We start from the raw sequence: 21290 nt of genomic DNA, 5'->3' as shown, positions 1-21290 counted from the left end.
GTCCTATCAGGCCTTGCCTTTTGTTGTGGCTTATTTCTGCAGGGAACTTAAAAAAGGGCCTTAAAAATAATGTCACCGCCAAATAAAGGTAGATCTCATGGCATGGCATGAGCCAGCGGTGTCAGGCTTCTTTGAAGATACTAACACCAGTGGGGAGCAAGAAGGACCCACAGCAGTGGCATGGGTTTACTTGGCAACTGGCGCTGGCACAGGTTCAGGGTCATATTCAGGCAATGTAAGGCGGGTGACAATCCCCAGGCGTTGTAATACTGGGACAGGTTTGGCCTTCTGATCCTGTTGCGTGGAACTTTCAGGATGATGCGGACAGTTGCAAGTGCTGGTGCTGTGGCCAGCATGCTTAGTCTTGGCCGAGAGCTATTGAGAATCAGCTGGCCGCGGTGTCGACGTTGCTGCGGATGCCTGTGGAGGTGAAAGCGGCAGTGAGGTGGGAGATGGTGACGCCAGAAGCCACGACACGGCTACGGCCGCTGAGTCTTCCTTGGCTGCGGGAGGCTGTGGCGACCACGTCTGTGAAGCTCAAGGAGGCAGGGTTGAAGACGCGGTTACGACAGCAGTGGGAGCAGGACGTGAAGCAAGGCTCGTGTTGATCGCATTTGATGTATTGTTGAGAAGAACGGCCGAGCCGGAGACGCTGGGCAGGAGGTGCGGGGAGGCGACAGGGGCTGCCGAGGCGGGCAGGATTCGGATGAAGGCGGCGTGGGCGAGAGCGAGGCCGGTGCAGGGCCAGAGGCTGGCGGCTGCGAAAGCGGGTCTGCTGCGTCGTAGAGCGGCAGCAGGACATAGTAGCGCCGAAGTCCGCCACGACGGCCGCACGCAGCTCATCGTATGGCCGACAGCCCAAGGCAGACAGAGCAGGTGAGTCGACGCAGAAGGGCGGGCGGGAGGATATCGCACAGGACTGCATGTTTGAACGGCCTGATAGGAACGCCGTGCATGTAGAGCGCAGCCTTGAACTGAGCGAACCACCCGTGAACGCCCTGAGGCCTGAACGCTTGAAGAGGCGGGTCGAAACCTGGGGCCTGCCAGTACGCCATCCTAGAATGCCGCTGGTGAAGACGTGCGGTTCGACGGGTCACCACGTTGTAGAGGTCGATGTGGAGGTCGCCAATGTGGGGCGGAAAGCGGCGCGGCGAGGCCAATTGGTCCAGACCGACTGCCGCGCATCGACAAACATGGCGGCGCGCTTTAAAGCCGGACCCCACGCTTCGGACTCAATTCTCGTTTTTGGTGCCTTTTTCAGTCCGTTCACTGGTCACGACTGGGGCACCTGTCTTTGACTTCCTCTCACCTTGCCTATAAGAAAACGTATAGTTGATAAATTTGCTTTATTTTTTATTTAGAGTGACAATTCTCCCGCTGCTAGGCTTAAGAGGAGAGTCGGTTTGTTGACTAATCGTTCCCGTCCTGACATATATATGGCGCCACCATAGGCTGAGATTAATTTTGCGTCTGTGCTAGCATACGCTTAACTAAAGTTGGGAATGCGCTTGCTTTTAGCGCACGTAAGCATGCATACGCTTGTGGTACGTAGACAGCGTAAATTTATGCACTTTTCTCGCTGTATCTGTGTACGACGCGAGCGGCGACGTGGTGTGCAAAAGCAAGAAACAGTAGCGGCGCGGCGCTTCCACCTCGTCCGGGCGTCAAGTGTGAACGCACCTTATGACTGCAAAGAAAGTGTTTTCAACACTTAGTTAGGTTTTATAAAAATCTTTTTGTAATTTGCGCGAAACCGAACGCAGCGATTGTGGCGCATTACGAGCATGGTGTAAGACGCGAGAACCATTTCAATGGCCATTGAGATTTACCGTGCAGCAGCACCACAACTCCCTCGAGTTCAATGGCGACCAAAAATCCCGAAAGCCTCCTACTTAATGGCCATTGAAACTGGCCGTGTGACAGGGGTATAAGTCTGCAATAAGCCCTTATAAACCGAACAATAAAAAAACGCCAATAAGAATTGCTTGAGCGCCATCAAATATTGTGAATGGGTGAAGACGACGCAGTAACCAAAGGAACAGCCAAGGGAACGAACGGAAGGCTTTACAGAATGCGATACGCGTCCCGAGAGCAGTAAAGCTTCACCTTCAGGGTTGGATGCGAAAGCGGCGCAGTGAGACGCTTGTCGGCAGGTGTGCCTCCCAATTTCCCAAAAGACCTTTGCTCCCCTTTTACTGGTACCTCAGGGTGTGATTATCAAACGCCAAGTGTTCCTGAGTCGATGTTTTTTGAGCCTGTAACAGAGCACGAAATAATAACTGTATTCACAAACCTAAAAACTAGTAAAGCAGAGGACAAAGACTGCTTTCAAATCAGGCGTTTTAAGTTTGTGATTAACTTACTCGCACCGGTACTGGTAGGCATTTACAATCTTGCTCTTTCCGCCGGAACGCTTCCAGACCAATTGAAAATCGCTAATGTTGTGGCTATATATAGGGGTGGTGCGAAAAGAGAACTGTCGAATTATAGACCAATTTCAGTTCTTCCTGTACTGTCCAAGGGGTTATAAAAAACTATTAATACCAGACTAACCAAATTTTTAGGAAAACACTCCGTGCTTTCTGACTGTCAATACGGATTCAGGCAAGGGAGGTCAACAGAAGTCGCGCTTAATAAACAAAAGTAACTGATGATAGATTTATTTGGGGACCGAAAAATTGTTCTTGTAATTTATATCGATTTTACAAAGGCGTTTGACTTAGTCCACCATCGTCTGCTACTGCGTAAGCTACTCCAATATGGAATCAGAGGAATAGATTTATCCTTAATGGAATTCTACCTAGAAAACCGCATGCAAATGGTTGTCAATGACCGCACATCACCAACATTAAAACTTATTTTTTCTGGAGTTCCACAGGGCAGCATTTTAGCCCGCTTACTCTTGAATACCTATATTAATGATATATTTTACATGTCCTTACCTGTGACTTTAATAGCATGCGCCGATGATCTCACAATGCTTTTGCCCGGGGATAATGAAAGAGATCTATTACTGTATGGAAACCAATATTTTGAATATTTGTGCGAATGGTCGAGAAAGAATTGTTTAGGAGTAAATGGCAAGAAAAGTGATGCAATTATCTTCCCTCCAAAGAACAAGCCTATCTCTATGAGTTTTGATCTCATGCTGGGTGAAAATAGAATTGAAGTTGTAGACACTATAAAATTCCTTGGTGTGGTGCTCACGGAAACCCTGAGTTGGGACAAACATATAAGCGCTATCCGCAAGAAAATGAACCAAGTCCATGGTGCCCTGTGTCGACATAGATACACACTTGCAACAACGATAAAGATTCTTATATATAATGCATACTTACTTCCCATCATTACCTAGTGCATAAGTGTCTGGGGTACCACATCAAAATATAACAAACACAAGATCTTAGTTGCACAGAAACGTGCTGTCAGATTGGATGCATATGTACCCTGGCATTCCCATGCGTTTCCTTACTTTAAGCAATATGGTATTTTGTCTGTTGACATATTGCACCCGTTCATATTGTTATATGCGTACAAAAATGCAGCTAAAACAAATAGTCAACTGTTCCTTGCAGCCTTTAATCTACATCAATACACACCAGTGTACAATACCCGATGTATTTTACCTTGGCTTATACCCTTTTGCCGTACTTTGTATCGTAAACAGTCCTTATCCTACCACCGAGGAAATTACCTTAACATACTGGCAGCAAATAATGTTTGTATACAAGACATCTCAAAGAAACAGTTATTATCTGTCATGTGCATTTTCAAATCTATTGTGGCATCATTGTAAATAGGTTTGGTGTATTGTATTGTATATTGTTTCTATTATTTATGTGGATCTGTGTTGTTGCGTACGCGGTCAGGGTTACACTGTTGTCCTTTTTCTTTCTTTGTTTTGATGGGAATATTAAGCTCACCTTAACCCTGATGTTCGCGAAACACACTACTGTCGTTGTCTTCATAGGGCACTGGGTGCTACTTCAAGCTTCATTATGCAGCTTTTTGCCCAGTGTCCCCTTTTTCCACTGTAATGTGTGTGGAGAAGTAAACTTTCAATTTCAGTTTCAATTTCAAAAACACGCTTCCACTTGCCGCCACGTCTCCGAAGGGTGAAATGCTTATGCAGCATTGTAGGAGCATTCGAGAAGGCACGATTATCAGCGTGTGTTCACCGCTTTCACCTTTCGCACTAGGAACTATAACAGGGCCACAACAACGAACTGAGAAAACTTTTCACTCTGGTAACCCACGTTGTGCCCAGAGGATTGCAGAAAGCAACACGATTGCAACCCTGAACCACCGCTGCTGCCTCCTCGCACTCAAACACTTTTCGAGTGGACGTTGTTTCATACGCTCAGCTGGCTCTGGGGTCCGCAAGACTGAGGGAGAGTGCTAGGAACAGGTTAAAATATTAATACTACACGTATTTGGACACATCTATTTTTAGGCACTGAGAATCTAAACTACATTGATGCAAACTAAATTGATGCATATTACTATAACGTTTAATTTTGCATTCTGTATTAATAAATATTTGTTAATATATAGTTTTCTACCACATTACTGGCGTCATTGCAATCGTAATCTCAAATTGATGATGGATCCAGTAGGTTTTGGGACGCGTTAGGTACCTTTTTACGCGACATTATACGGTCTTCATCATACTATTGTGGAGCACGCTTCGGATATCAAACTCGTCTTACGCCTTACGTAGCGATCACTAGTACTTCATGTGTTAGCACATGCCACTGGTGTGTCGCGTATGAGCCGAAGAAACCATGATATCTTCTCAGCGGAGTGCGTCGTAAATATTGAAATATTTAAGCGTGCCTCGCTATTAGAGACAGACGAACTTATAGCAGTATTGAAGTTCCAAAGAAACACCATTGTTATAACCAATGATTTGTATAGCCGGGTTGTGCAGAAAAAAAACATGACAAGCTATGGAGCATTTAATTATAGGAAAGACCCAGAGGGTCTTGACATTGTGCTAATGCCTGTGAAAGCTTGTTAATTAGAACTGAGGGGACCGAAAAAAAATGATCAAATTATTGAATGATCCGAAAAACCAACAAGAACCACATAAAGACTAGGCAATGGTTGCTTCCTTTAGAGATGAGAGCTGCGCGACGACGATTATATTTCACATTTTAATAAATGCTTTAAAGCAGGCATACTATCGGGCGTGTTGAAACAGAACTGCTCAAAAGTGGCAAGGGCCTCCCAGGCAACCTTGACGGTGCAACGCGTTGCAATAGAGTTCCAGCGCTGTCACACCCCTCACTCACAAGCGGCGGCCTAGCGTGTGAGGAGGCTTCATCGCATAAACAGCGGATGACACGTAAAGAGATGAACTGAAGAGAAAGAACCCTGCGGACGGAAGCGCTCGCGCCAACCAGCCCCCAAAAAGGCGCGCAGCCGGGCACGGTTAATTGGCTGGTACGGGCTAGAGCACTGCACGGGCCTCAATCTGAGGCCCAAGCCCGGCCCGGGCCCGAGAACTGAAGCCCGAGCCCGGCCCAGGCCCGCGGCATCAAGCCCGGGCCCAGCCCAGGCCCGCTATATTATCACTCTAGCGAGCCCGGCCCGTGAATCCCGGAGTGAAGCCCAGCCCGGGACCGGCCCGGCCGTTTCACAGTAACGCTTGAGGTATACTGCTCACTCTAAGCAAGTACAGACTGCTACTAAACCGATAAGAAACTGGCCGACAAAGGCGCTGAAACCACAGTTTGGCTTTCAGAAAGTTGGTTCTTTTTAACCCAGATGAAAGTGATTAAGAGTAGATAGATAGATCTTTTATTTCAGACAACAAGGTCTCGGATGCAAGGGCAAAAGGCAGATATTACAAGGGCAAAAGACAGGTAGTGCTCGCCTGGCCCGTCGTTTGGAGAATGATCTCTGGTAGGTGCTCAGAGATAAACTCGGAAGTTCCGAGAGCCAAATAAAAAGGGCTGCATACGCGCGTAATAGACTACTTTGCATTCCCCCGTGGTTTTAGTCAGTTATATTTTGCCGCCCGGAAGTATAAACATTAAAGCTGCCTAGCAAGCAGTGGCATGACAATTTTTCAGTGAACGGGATTTCACAGGCTGAACTCATAGCCGAACAAGTCGCCTTTCAGCAGAAACGAAAAGCTAAAAGGCTTGAGTATTTCACGGTGTGTGTTTTGAAGAACATAAGCGTCCTAAACTAATATGTTTTTCCTGAATCCATTTCTAATAGTATATAGGTATGTTTTGGGATGACGAACGATCAATTGCCAATTAAGACCGGTTGAATTTTACTCTTACTAGTGGAGCAGAAGATAACGCGCGAACCATGTGATTACTTACAGGGCAAAACACTTCTCATGACAACCAGGCTGAAGAAGCGAGGAGGGACAGATGTGGCTATAAGATGAGATTTACAAACTCTCGCGTGCTTTTATGCCTATTTCATTTACGAGACGTTCCGGCCAGCTGATCAGAAAGAAAACCAAATGCGCTTTCCGACGACAAGCTTTGGAAGCTTTTCGATAAGTTTAGCCTTATATTCGACTCCACACTCACCGCGATTTCTATACGAAGTGCTTTGTTTGCTGCGAATACCAGATAAAAGCACTTCATTCGTAAAAACTACAGCGGAAGGAACTGAGCCATTTCAATAGGCGTGGCAGAGATAATGTAGGAACTGCATCTACACCTCTGTCACAATCTTTATATCCTGAACAGCGAACTTCCGAAAAGACTTCAACAAATTAACATGCTTGTGGGTGTGGATTCAGACGATTGGTTCGCAATAAAAAAATATGAATTGACAGAAACTGTACTGAAAACGTTTACTGTCGCACTGTGGCATTCCTGAGTAGTATACCATTTCGTTTGTTCTGTTTTCCTTGAGAGCCGACAAAGGTCTGTCGTTTTTTTCGCACAAGAGTCCCACAACGCATGCAGAAAGCATTTCGCATCCCCACAAAATGCCACTGGAGACGTCAGTAAACAGTTCGAAAGGCTTGACAAAAACTAAGGCGAACAGAGGTGAAGGTGAAGACAAGCTCACCGCCAGTAAAGGGCATTTGAGCTTTTTTCTTTATCCGAATGCTGAAAATAAAACAAAACGAAAACCAAGAGCACTAAAACGGCACACCGCTCTACCTTCACGCACTAAACGCGCCAACTGCAGATTTTGAACACGCGGTTAAAATAGTGGAAGTTTAGTTTATTTGCCTACATTTTTCAGCCTTGGTTTCCTTGCAGCACTGGCAATAACGCATTTCAGTCATTCTTATCTCAACGAAGCAGACATGGTGCGGGTTCTTTCGCCATGTATGCTTCAAAGAGAAGCTGCAAAAAACGTCGGGCCTGCGCATCTAGTGGCTTCGAGTGAAGGGGCGTCTGACAACAGGCGCTGTGCTCCGTTTCGGCGCTCATCCTTGAAAATCAATGCCATCAGGCCAAGGACGAAGACGAACAAAGCAGGTGTATGCTACATACACATATATGAGCCTGGTCGGAATTTCTGTGAGTGGAGAAAGGAGTGCATTCGATGGTCGTTGCGCTTTCCCCGGGACTCCTTTAGTGCGCAGTCAGTGGCCCGAAAATCACTTTGTATTGCATCCTGAACCAAGGCTGTGGATACGGAGTGCAAGGTCTGCGCTTGTCGCTTCTGCTCGCTGGCGATACGCGACTACTTGTTAGTGTTTCTCCCCGAAGAGCAATTACCTCGTGCGAGGAGCCGAAGCGTTGTCGGAGAAGAGCAGGCGTTCCACCATTTTTCCACTCTACGCTTCGTTTTAGCGCTTTGTTTCCAAACACTGACTACTAGATATGTGAAATTCGAAACCTAGTCGCCGGCAACAGTTTCTAGCATGTTTAACACTGAATTTAGAGTCCTTAGACGTACTTTTCTATTTTTGCAGGGAAGAAAATTAGACTATTTGGTTTGCTGGGATTTGTTTTATGGGGTTTAACATCCAAAAGGCAGTCGGGCTTATGAGGGCCGCTGATGTGGCGGGGTTCAGGAATTTCGGCGACCTGGAGTTTCTTAACGTGTAAGGACATCGCACAGCATACAGGCCTCTAGGGTTTCCGCCTACATCGAAATGCGACCGCCACGGCCGGGTTCCAACTCGCGTCTTGCGGGTCAGCTGCCGAGCTCCATAAGCACTGAGACATCGCGGCGGCACACAAGAACATGCATGTGTAAAATCAGAATCTTAAGCTGGTCTTAGCTTCGAGTACGACCCACCCGCGTACCGGGACCGCCGTGAGGAGTGGCACGTCACGCCAGGGTTGTGAAGCCGGTGTGAGAGGGAAACTTCTAGGTCGACGCATTCATGCTGGCTGCTGGGGGAGAAAAACTGCCGCGTCTACAGATCCAGGCTGCCCGGTGGGATAGAGAAGAGTACGACGACCCTCGACGAGGGGATAAAAAGGAGCCACCACGGGACACCGGAGAGGTCTGCCTCGCTCATTCCGCTTCGACGTGAAGAAAAGACTTGGCGTAGATCCGGGACCAGTCGTACTCGTTCCACTCCGAAGCGGAGTGCAATCGAGACTCGGACGAAGCCTGGCTCACCTGTCCGTGCCGCCGACCAAGCGCTTCACTACCCTAACTCACTACCGCAACTGTCCCTACTGCTGCAGACTCCCTCAGCCTTCACCAAAGGAGACATCGCTTTGAGTATGAGCCGACTACGAACGACTTGCCAGCAGAACGTCCAAACTCTTGGGTGAGCCACACTGGCACCTGTAGCCCGAGTAGTTCTTTTATGATCAAACTGCTTTCCTTGTTTGCGCATCCTGTGTGTCTTTTCTTCTCACTGTGCATAGACCCTAGCGTATGAATGAGTCATCTCTGTTGAGGGCATCACAGAAGAGACTATTTGTTCACCTCAAAACTCGCCAAAGGGAGTATGCGCGCCATAAAAATTCTGCGGCCAGCTACCACGCACATTGGGGGTCATGCATAAAATATAGTTAGCGGCGAAAATGAATCCTGTCCTGACGCTATCATTCCTTGCGTACATTTCCTGCAGTAGCTCGTACTGTAGACCCTGTAATTTAGGCTCCAGAAGCGTTGAACGCTTGTAGATGGGTAGCTGCACTCGCTTCCATGTCCTCTCAAGAAATGGCTAATGCGGGTTCAAACAGAGCCTTCTGTTTTAAAGCACGTCTAATTAAAAATGCGGTTTTCTGTCCTACCATCGACAAGCAGAAATAGAAAATGTCACCAATGGTCGACGACATTGCTAGAGGACATATGACATGAGTCATCGTTGCACCTATACGGCGCCTTTAGTTAGAGTAATAGGAATGGTCGATACTTCACAGTCTTACCTTTTGACAGCAGTCGAATCTCGAAAATGCTCTGCACGTCAGTGCGCAAATACTCGTCTACTTTAGCGCTCATGAACATAATGAAAATTTTCGATGGCATTCTCCAGGGCACATTTTTGCCAGCCAGCGCTTTGCATTCGTTATCATACTTTCGCAATTAATGACACCAATTTAGAGCACATTCCGTGCATATTAGCAGGTATGACTAAACAAAGCCACTCGTCTTTTTCGTTTCATGGAATTTAAACAGCGCTACACAGAAGAATACACAGACAGACATGACAGGGCGGGCTCTGATGTCTATTTGTGTATTCGTCTATATATGAAGCACTGTTTAAATTTCAAGAAAAGAAAATGCATCACCAACTAGCTGCGAAAGGTGTTTTATTAAGAAAGCCGCACGACTAAGCGGTTTGATGACCTGTTTGGTAAAAGACAATATTGGTTTTATGCGACCCATATTATGTGTCTCAGCTGCTCCTACACCTCCTGTAAAAAGGTAGCTAGGTTTGGGCCAATGTATCTGAATGCTGACAGGGCAGATATAAATTGTTAGGGACCAATTTCTGATTGAAGTATTAAGAAATAATTTTTTGATAAAAACTTTTATGAACGAATGTACGGATTTCTTGACAAATTTTCCCCCCAAGCGCAGCACCAGCTTCGCTCGCGTTAATCGACAGGAACTGCAGTGGTCACATTATTGATAATAAACTGAGCACTGAAGAAACATCAGCTTGTCGCATTAGTTCCCGTGATAAAAGAACGCGCTTGATACCGTTGACAACAAAATTTTCTCACCAATATGAACTATATTGTTTACCATACCCAACAATTCTGGAGAAAAGCATTTTTGAGCGGGAAACCGTTAATGAACGCAATTTTTTCATGTAATGGAAGATTTAACTATAAAAATCAATATATTCGCACACCAACCGACGTCAGATTAACATTATTTTTCTGTTAACATTTTTGCTATGCTCAAAAGCGTTGAAATCGGATTTCTACGGCACCCTTAGCTGTCCGATGCGATCGGTAGAAAAACTTTAAAAGAAACATTTTCCTGCGTACCAGAAGAACGGACCATAACCTTGAATATTTGCATAATAGTATCTTACAATTTTTGAATTTTCAAAATTATTGCTTGAGAATGTTGGACATGTCAACTGCGTTTGTGACTTTTTGGCCGTTACATTGCTGAACGACCACGCACTTAAATAATAGAACGCCTTTCTTCTTCCTTTCTAAACTAACAACCTACAGCTAACAAAGGATCCGATCTTGATCGATTATTTTTGACATTTGTAAAAACGACTGTCAGATGTTATTAACGCCGCCAGATTACTAATGTATGATGGTGCTAAGACAAGTATGAATACTGCAAAAAATTCAGTGGAACCAAACAAGAAACATTCTTCGAAGTACTTTATTTTTTGAATTGTTTCTACCAAACTCCTATTCTCGTCACCAAAACTTAATATGCCCATTTTATTTCCGTTTTGTAAAGATTAAACCAACGCCTCTTCAAGTAACTTGACAAATTCCTGCTAAAATATACAAGTGTTTTAGGCATGGAGTAAATTTTTGCAGTCATCTACACTCCCAAAAAAATCAACGAAATTTGCTACAAAATGGGAGCTGGCTGAAGCGTGTTATAAGAAGCAAGAAATTAGTTTCCTGATAATGTGCGTGCTCCCTAAATGAAGCCGGTAGCTTTAATATTAGCCGGCAGCTCGCACTAGCACTTTCGGAGGTGAGAGAACAAAACTCTGACGGTCCCTTCGACCAGTGTGAATTCCAACCGGTGGAAAGTCACAAGCCGCCTCCTAAATACCTAAATGCACGGGAGAGCCCCCCGCACGCCGGGCATGTTCCAACAGCAGCCTCGGAGCAGTGACCGGGCAGCTCGAGGTCTTGACAGCACCGAGCCATGTAACCCTGGAGAGGTTTTAAAAAGGCGCGTTCGTTCAGATCCCGTCTCTGGGGTGCCTCCCGCGGAACCGAGCGCCCGCCGTCCTACAAACGCGACCCTGCTACGACCACCTTTCCGTCACCCCCCTGCACTCATCTACCGCAACGTCAGAACTCTGTTCCCATTCTAGATTACTGAACGAGCCATTCGCACAGATCTGCCTTTCTTATTGTTTGTTGTAGGGTGCCCGCGTATTCTAACATCGCCTGTGCGCTTTTAGTGTTGCTTGAATCTGTTTCTTTGTATTCATGTAAATAGTCTTGCACATAATCCCAGCTAATTGTTTGTGCCACCTCATGCTAGACTTGTTGAATTTGTTGATTTCTCTTTTATGTAGCTGTCTAACACTCGTCTTAGTATTTCTGCTTCTGTTGTAAACTTTTCTTTTCGATATAGATCCCCAGTTGTTTTACGTGCACAAGACAAAGTTCTGCGCATTCCTTCTTTCGGTAAACCGGACACAGAGATCGACCGGCCTAATGAAACTAATGTGCCACAGGGATTTGTAGTGGGAAAGGGGGTAACCATAGAGGGGATGCGCGCCCGAACCTACTCAAGGCGGAAGTTTGTGACAGAACGTAACAGAGTTATCGCCTTCGTTTACGGAGTATGTGGGCCAGGGACTTTTGTTTTCGACTGTACAACGTAATCTTTAGTTTCATATCATCCATTGGCATTTATAGTGTTGCATGTAATCAGGAGAATCTACAGGTAAAACTTACCTCAAAGATACCAAAAGTATGTGATATTTGCGCTGAGAATTAGGAACTAAAACCCGAGCTCACTTACTCTCTCTTCAAGTGCGAATACTACCGTTTAATGTTCCGGCTAAGAACAGCGACCATCTTATATGACGTCGAGTCGCGAGACGCACTATCGGGTAAAGAAGTGCCTAGCATGAGGAGCCATGAGCTCGAACGCATTGTTGCATCACTTATGTCACCTAGTGGTAATAGAAGGCGAACCCATATCGCGCCCAAAGACATGTTCGTCTGTAAACGCCTAATTTGCATCCCTTCCATTTGGCGCGAGAAGCACCGTGCAAGATGACTGAACAAGCTGGCGCGATTCCATAAACCAGCATTTCTTTTTGGATTTTCCCAGCAGCTTGTAGCTGCGAGCTGCTGGAGAGTTACTTCACGTATCAAGCCGAAGAATTGGACCACCTCATGTAAGGCCTGGGAAACCCGAAGTCTACCACGGACTTTCTTTAGATGCTTCACAGCTTCTTGTGAATTGGTACATAGGTACACCTGGTTATAAGGAGGGTCGTCAGGTAAAGCTGCTATGGCATTTAATATCGCTTACAGCTCCAAAGAAAGAGGTGATGTAGTGTCAGTAGAGTAGGTTTGTCGGCCGTAGAGTTGAGGGTGTGTCGGGCTTATAAAAGCAGTCGATCCTCTTGTTGGAGTTATGGCGGCATCTGTGTAAAGAGTACAGCTGTCGTGTTGCGTAGAAAGAGCTTGTGGTAACGGTGGTGAGGACAACTCCGACTTCCTATGACGAGCAGGCTTGTTTGATGTAATGTGACAGTAGTCCTAAGGAGGTGGTTGAGGCTCGAACATCGGACGAAGAGAAACTTTCCGTGCTCTATTGGTTTGTCGCTGGGTAATTAAATCTTTCAGTGTGTTGAGCTGCGCATACTCCTGCAGCAGACAAATAGGAGTTGCTCGGGGTAGGCCCCTAATGACTCGCATGGCTTCGTGGTTGAGTGCTTCAAGTGTGGACCACTGTCGTTTCGTAAGTTGGAATTGAGCCTGGTATAGGAGCCGAGGTAGAAACAGTATGAACAAGTCGACGGGCTGTATCTGAACGGCACCTCCAGAGCGATTGGCTATTCTGCGGATGAGGCCAAGTGTGTTTATAGCACTCTTGTGCACAGCTGATAACCAAGCCGTGGCCTTACCTGAAGCATGAACGTGCAGGCCTAAAACATTGGTATGTTCTACTTCAGGAAGTGGGGCATTGTCAATAGTGAGCACGGTGCCCGGTGCCTATACTCATACTACCTGGTGCTTATACTCATCCAGTGGGTTCAAGCTCGCACAGATTTCCATAGCATCGCACCTGACATGATACCTCGTGTGACTGACGTTCTACAATCTACACCTGCCTCTTTGCCACTAGATCCACCTCTGACGCATCTAACATCTTCAGCCTCCCTCAGGCAGCGTACACGTGCTCTTATTCCCCCGTGTACCTACCCCCTTCCCCCCAACCTATCACGGGTGGGGAGGTCTCTCTGAGGCGGCTGCGTGTCGGAGTGGCCCTTACTCCTGCATTTCGTAACCAGTAACAAATTGACAAGATTGCTGCGCCGCAAAAATGCCCTCACTACGAGGCACCCGCTTCCGACACCAATGTCCACCACCTACTGTGGACATGCCCAGGAACTTCGGAGGTGCGCGCTCGAGTTCTTCAAGAGGCAGGCCTGTCTTCAAACAATGACTCTATTTTGCACGTGTGGCTAACGGAAAACATTTACGCCCGAAGCTTATGTGACTTTTTACACGCAACCGGGCTTCATGCGTTTTTGTAACGTATTGTACCGCTCGTCACTAACAGCACGTGTTGTGCCGTGCGGCACACTCAGCGTCACAAATAAATAAATAAATTGGAACACCGCTCCAGGGATATTCTCAGACGACCGCCTCTTTATACCGCACCACCCGCGACATATTTTCTAGGCGGGCTAGAGCGTCCTGGGCACTTCTCTCTCGGATGGTACATGACACGAATGAATTAATCAAACACTTTTATTGTTGAACAGCGTCTTGGCGACCTGGGTGGATAGATGCCGTAGTTCAGGGCCCCAGCGGCATCGATTCAGGACCGGTCGACAGCTCTACGTTTATATTCTATGTGATCGCTAGACAGCGCTGCCTCCGACTGATCCGTTGACGCGTTTGGCAGGTGAGGGACTGTGGTTATGTGTTGACACTCCCTGTTATGTGACAAAGGGTTGGTCAACCCCCATTCCCCTCAACTGCAGGTAAGATGTCACAGGATAGGATTGATTTTATGAATTTTCTGCATGTTTTGAGTGAGGTTTGCACTAGCGCTGACGGCCTCCTCCTAGATGCTCAAGGATTGCACCTTACGTCAACAGGCCCACAGTGGATTGTCGTTCGCGGTCAGCTGCTCGGTTGGTATTTATGCATCGTCTACTTAGTTTCTAGACAGGTCTGCTTGTGCTGGGGCTTATGTGATGGCATGGTGCTCCTCTTAAGGTTCGATTTCGCACAGTAGAGGTACTGTTCTTTTCTATAGTCTGCTGTTGGTGTAATTGATGGCAGGCCTTTCAGAGCCGGAAATATTTGTGAGGTACCTGTGCCGTCTCTTGCCTTCGGCGATCGTTAGATCAATCGCTATTTCTTCGGCTTTCGTCACTGTGCAGTTCCTGAAAGTGGCGCCAGTTTGCTCTTTATTGATGTCATCAGCCTATGTGGCCACCACTAGTGTATATTTGGGATAGCTCGCGACGTCACTAGAAACGAACATTGTTGTCAAGCAACCTGTTCCTTCTACTGGACAGTGTTTCCACGCTTCTTATTTTATAATTTGAGTAAAGACCTCCTAATTCTTTGTCAGGGGGCGTAAAACATTAACGTATATGTGCTAGGTGGGAAAGTGTACTTCCCTGAAATTTTTGTTGGAATGCCGCCACCCAAAAATAAGCATTTATATGCCTAGTGTGGCTACGTATTTTACAGAAGGGCTGAAACACTGCGCTCTCACTGTGGTACACCGCGAAATCTTTTTTTTTCAAACGCAGTGCAAGTAGAATTGTCTTGCAGAATCACGCATACCAATGCCACGTGTTATGTTGCTTTGTGGACACGAGAGCCCAGAGAAGTCCCTCAGAACAACCTCACCTTGATTCAGCTGGGAAAACTGCTTTCATCTGGCGAGATTAAAACTACTTCTTTCGACACATATGTTGGTTTTAAATGATCAGATAAGAGGCTCAGACAAGATTCGCTTTGAAGTCCTCGTTCATCCTGCCAAGATAAATTGTGCCGAAATTGATAGAGGATTCACAGAGTTTGCCCAAATGGGACCAATTATCTTACCGTAACCTAAACTCTACACGGCGCGCCTTCACTAGCATCTGTACATGAAAAGCCAGATAAGCGCAGAGTCAATACTATTAATACACATCAAGTCGGATTCCTAATGAATACCCCATTTTCGCTAGCGCACCTCTAGGCGCTATTCGTGGCAACGAACGAATGTATTCGTGAAACATATGTACACTGTAAGACGAAATATGAAAGCCGAAAAAAGACCTAACTATTTCAAGTGCACCGATGTATACATTTGCATAGCGGTATGCTGAGTTGTGAGGGTTCCACAGAAGTTCAGAGCAAATATCGGGTTTAGAAAGTTGTCTAGTGCACGCGCACGCGCCTATAGCGCCTGAGGCACCCGGAGTGTTATTCCTCTTGTGCTGTTGTGCAAAGCTGATATTTGAGACACGTTCCCTGTTGATGGTGAAATGAAGGACGTTTCCGCCGTCGGAAAGTAAAGATGTACGCTGGCTCACTAAGAGGATGGCACGTGGCCCTCTTTCAAATAAGCAGCAAGGCTCGAGCACGCTGTCTACACCATGTGAGCCTGTAACAAAAGGTGCTTCCCAAGGATTAGGATTGAAGGAATTTTTGCAATAGGAAACCCTTGTTCAAGTTTTATCACGCGGTGAGAGCGGCGTGATTCTCGCCTTACGGCGAGCCGTACAACTATTGGCACATAGCCGCAGCCAGTGTCAAGGCGTGACGCCCGCACCCTCTTCTTCAGAACTGCCGTGGCGCAGCAGAGGCCGCGCTCCACTAAATCCGTGTCCCGATTCGAAAGGAGCTTTGCACGAGAGTATACAGGATATTTTACCTGAGTGTTTACACAATTTTCACATTAGGGTTTTTGAGTTATAAGAACACTTTTTTCTTCATAGCATTGTCAGCAGAGTAGTACATCAGAATATAGCTAAGACTGCCAACTAGCAGGCTGGTTAACTTATATTAGTTTCAATATTTTTGAAACGTTGATTTTGAACTATTACTGCTGGGATCGTTAATCATTAAGAGGCGTGTAGCCCACCGTAAGTAATATCAATTTCAGGTTATAGAATTTCGAAAAGCTCTTACTTCGGCGCTGTGGCCTTAAAATTTTGGCAGTATAAACGAGATACGTACACAGGAGACATTGCTTTTCCTGCAAGCTTCTCGAAAGCGCAATGAAGCCAAAAATCTGTTGGGACACTGCGCGGAGGGTGACCACGTTTTTAGAATTCCAAACACTGATATCGAAAGTACTTACTGTGGGCTGCACGTCTCTCAATAGTTAAGGAGCTTAACAGTAATAGCTAAATACTTAACTTTTCAATATTAGTTAAGCAGTCTGGTAGTTAGGACAACTTAGCTGAATTTTGATGTACTGTAGCACTGACAATTCTATGCAAAAACAAAAGCTCTTTCAACTCAAAAAGCTTATTTTTAAAAATAATGGAAGTCTTATGTCAAACACCCCGTATATTTGGGACTGCTGGTGCATACTGAACAAAAAGCACCACAAAAATAAGGAATGGTATAAGGTACACGTCCTCGTCTTCTTCGCGATAGTTGTGTACAATGCCCAAGCCCCAATTTCGCGACGGCAGAAGCAGGCTCAGCGAAGAATAATGAGAGTTCAACACACTGCGTGATGCCGTTCGCAACGGCACACCGAGAACCGAGGTACCAGATCCGCCTGTCAAGCTGAACTGATTCTCTGGAAATTGGAACGAAAAGGAAAGGCGGGCTCATGGTTAGCGTTTTGAACAGTCACACAATAAGAAACAAATATTTAACATCCCTGTCACAGGATAAGGCGTACGTTTTTGCACTTAGCTTTTGCTCAGCGTCAGGGCCTAGTCCACAATATTTAGGGGTACAGAGAATTAGAGCAAAATATTTTTTTATAATATAAAAGGCCAGAATACTTTTAGTGAGTATTTACATTTACGCTTATTATGGAAGTGTGTCGCTCACACGTTACAACAGAAGGCTTTTGGTTCGGCACCAGTCACACTGACTAATATGGTCCCTGGGCAAGTTCAACGCCTGTAAAGCCAATGTTCCCACGAAAGACAAGAGAATGCTTCGTGTGAGAACAGAAATTGCCGAAAGTATTGCTAGCATCACCCGTTTTGCTTCGCAGCGCTTGAAGCGCAGCTGCTTGGCTACCCCGCCAGTGGGTACACGGATGTTCGCTACGTTCCGAGGCGCTTCAGTCTGCTAGTTTATTCAGGGCATCATAAACGTTCATCCCCGAATGTACACAATAACATTTGTAAAGTTGTAAAAACAAAACTAACTCGGATTCTTTAGCCCATCGATAGCAGCGATCAAGTACACCTTTTTTTCTCCTCTATGGTGGTACATACCGTCTCGCTCAATACGAGTTTCAACGCGTCCGGAGTGAACCAGCTGAGGATTCCGTTTTATAGTAAAATATTGAGGTCTTGTACAGTGCTCTGTAATCGCGCAAACACTGACGGCACATTCTTCGTTGCACCACTGGCGAGGTAGATATATATTACAGGCAGCGCGGAGCTGCTAGTGCATCAAGAACTGACCGCCGGCCTTAGTTTCTGTGTCGCAGTTAATTTAGAGGGTGATGTTACGTTCGCTACCTTCAACATATGAGTTAAGACGATCCAACCAAGAGGCACACGTTGTATGCAGCATGGTACTCTCCTGCGACACACATTTCGCGCTCAATGGTGTGTCATCACATTCAATCCTCTGCTCGGCATACAAGAGTTGGACAAGTTTTCCTACTTCAAGCGATTCACTTTGCGAAAATATGTCAAGCCTATTGACCTTTTTTTATACCGAGAAGCAAACGACGCGCGTACGAGACAGCGCGAGAGCGCTGCGATCAAAGCAGTGAGCGTGGTCGCAGCGGCAAGCAGTAGAACGCCTCGCCACCACACCACGAGTCCGATCTAAGCGTTTGAGACCGATAGGCGAGCATTCGTTTTACTATGTATGCGCTGATGACGTTCCCTATCACTAGCAGATCAGCCACTCAGCGGTGCTTTCGCAGGTAACAGACCAGCAGCGATTTGTGACGTAAGTGTGATGCAGTGCCGCTGATGTTCGTCCGGTACGGCTGGTAGTAATAGTTCGGTTTACGCCTCATCGTACCGAGAACGATTTTTTTCAAAGAAGTTTTCTGATGTCACTTTGCACTTAAGACATCCTCCTTTCATGAAGAAAAGCCATCCACACCATAGAATAGATTGCGGAAGTAGGAAACGTAATTTCAGTGGAGATGTAATTTTAAAGCACCACGATACGTGAGTGATGTCTACCAGACGCACCCGCTGGAAGTGCAGTCCACGTCATTATTATATATCCCAACGGGTTTGCTTCAAGGCTTCCTAGCGGGGCTCCGTAACAAATCTAGCAGACCAATGCTTGGGGGGATTAAGAACGCGACACTATTCTTCTTTAGAGAGGTAACGGTCGTTGAGGATGCATAGCGAAGCATGATACAAGCCTCACAGGCGAACTCTTGGGCTGTATACTTCCGACAGGTGCTGTACTGGTCGGAAGCGCAGCCCTTTGAAAGAGATGTAAGCAAAATTTACTCCAGAATGTCTGGGTGACTGAGAGGGCGTAGCCTTGAGCGTGCTATGTGTAGTCCTCTCCCCTTCATTCGTGGGCCGGAGGTGGTGCAAGTCAAGAAGGATCTGGAAGCTTCTGAAAGCCAGTCTCCGCTCCTGACCAACGGGAAGGCACGCCCGGCGCGAAAAGGAGAAGGAAATTGCACAGCTGATACTGTTTGTATGTGCGCGCCTGCCTTGGCGCGAAGAACGAACAGACGTGGAGCTCGCCATTAAATAGAGGGCGGTGACCGCTGTCTGTCAGCTCGAGCCACCGTTCAAGCTTCAGAGAAACGCGCCCGCTCGACTCCCGGGACACAGAGAAGTCTTTTTTTTGCAAGCGCAATGCAAAGCAGAATTGTGTTGTAGAATAACGCGTACCTATGCCACGTGTGATGTCGTTTTGTGAACAGGAGAGCGCAAAGTACGCCCTCGGAACAGCCTCACTTTCTTTCGGCTCGGAAAACAGCTTTGATCTGGTGAGCTTGTGATTACATCTTTCGAGGCATGCGTTGTGTGTTAGGCAGCGAGCAATGGAAAGGAAAATAATAGGTGTAACGTCAAGTGATCAGAATCGGGTGCAGTGGGTGAGGGAACAAATGCGGGTTAATGACATCCTAGTTGAAATCAAGAGGAAGAAGTGGGCTTGGGCAGGGCATGTAATGCGAAGGCAAGATAACCGCTGGTCCTTAAAGGGAGACTGAAGCACTTTTTCTGAAAATTGGGCTGGCAGCGGCATCCTATAGTTTTTCATGCTGTATACTGGAATATCGCATCCAAATAAGGCAAAAACAAGCGCGAATTGCCTTTTTTAGCCGAAATATGCGGCCTGTGCCGCGGGGCACGCCGCCGCCCGTGATTGGTCAAGAAAGGTCGTGACGTCACTTTGAGGACTGGAGAAGCTGCCGATGCGGATCCGGCGCTGCGTTGAGGGCAGATCGCAGCTTTCCGCGTCGTTGTAAAAGCGAATACGGCGACTTTTTTTTTTTTATTGACCACCGAAGAAAAGGATACTACAGTTTGCTCATTCCACGTATCGCCTGCAACCAAAAAAGACACAAGCAAAAAATTCTATGCCTAGCACAAGCATACGCCAGCGTCAAAGACGCGATACAGGCCATGCGTAAAAGGTGCCAGCACAACCTCGGCTCGTATTCTCGGAAAGGAAGGGGTGCGAACAATACTCAAGTCAATTACCACCACCGGACGCCTCCTGGCTCGCCCGGAAGAGTGTCATCCTAAAGAAAAGGCCCAAAGCACTGTGTCCAAAAATCCCGTTCTCAGTACCCGGCGTTGCAGGTTGGGGCAAGAAAGTATTTCAAGGAAACGATGAAGGAGCACAAAGTTGGTGTCAAAATTAGCGAAGCGCAGTGGCCAAGCACTGCGAGGCATGTGACCACAAGATAGTGACGCAATCATGGTGCGCTGGAAAACCGAGCCAAATACGCGCACAAATACGCTTCACTCCTGGCGCGTTCAGCAGATGCCAGAAAATATTAATCGCTGCCTCGGAAACGTTCGCCCTTCCTAGATTTGCAGTTTAGGTTCAGTGAAGTAGTTGCCAACTAAATGTGTTTTTTTTTATTCGATACTGTCAATCCCATCAGGGATCGTAACAGGGAGGGCATTCAAAGTACAGAGGCACACACAAAAAAATAGCAATGGTAATTAATCAAAGTACATAAAAAATATAACACGAGATTAAAAGCCAAGCTAGCTGCAACTCGCCCGCTGCCATAACTTGATGAAGAAACCGAGTAAGGTTGCGGTGTTTTTTTTGCAAAAACTCGGTTGGCATTCATTTCTGTCATAAATTTGCATCCGAAATCAACGTCGAACGCTTTCATTTTAATTGCTTAGCTAGGATTAAACGAGATGCCGCATATGAAGAGCTTCGATGCTTGCTTGCTTTGCTTTGCTTTATGGTGCTTTGCTCTGCTTGCTTGCTTGTTTGCTTGGACACGTCGAACCGAGTATAAAATCACTAACCGAGCCTTACTGAGCACGTCTCAGGCGGTCTGGCCGCACCTAAGCTGAGGAGAGCGACGCATGCTTAAGCCTCTATAAGGTTTCTTCAGGGGCTAAGTGAGCATGTTTCTACTTTTAAAAGAGGCGCTTCTTCGGAATGGTGACACGCCTCTTATGCGCGAGGAAATCAATGGAACTGTGTCATGGTTCAGCCGCGTCTTTTCGACAGAAATCTCCAGAGATCACACTAGGACAAGCTCTGCCTGTAGCCGCTCTTACGAAAGTGTTTCGAGCAGAGTAAGATTGCTTTAGTCGACTTTAATTCTTCGTCACAGCAGCGAGAGGTTGCGCTGCGAGCTTGTGATCTTGCGGAAAACAG

At 46.6% G+C, this 21290-nt stretch overlaps 1 protein-coding gene across 1 annotated transcript in view; it reads right to left on the bottom strand.

Annotated features, from left to right (window-relative positions):
* Positions 1 to 385: 385 nt before the first annotated feature.
* Positions 386 to 21290, bottom strand: part of LOC149355056 (uncharacterized) — a 35956-nt gene continuing 15051 nt past the window's right edge. Inside the window, exon 7 of the mRNA XM_089576054.1 lies at positions 386 to 919. Coding sequence (XP_089432180.1) covers positions 386 to 919 — 534 coding nt within the window. The remainder of the gene's footprint in view (positions 920 to 21290) is intronic.

This window comes from Amblyomma mixtum, chromosome 3 (genome assembly GCF_055824585.1).
Source record: "Amblyomma mixtum isolate Tamu chromosome 3, ASM5582458v1, whole genome shotgun sequence".
In the NCBI taxonomy this organism is placed as follows: domain Eukaryota; kingdom Metazoa; phylum Arthropoda; class Arachnida; order Ixodida; family Ixodidae; genus Amblyomma; species Amblyomma mixtum.
Note: the sequence above shows the minus strand (reverse complement) of the source record. Positions and strands in the feature narration are given on the sequence as shown.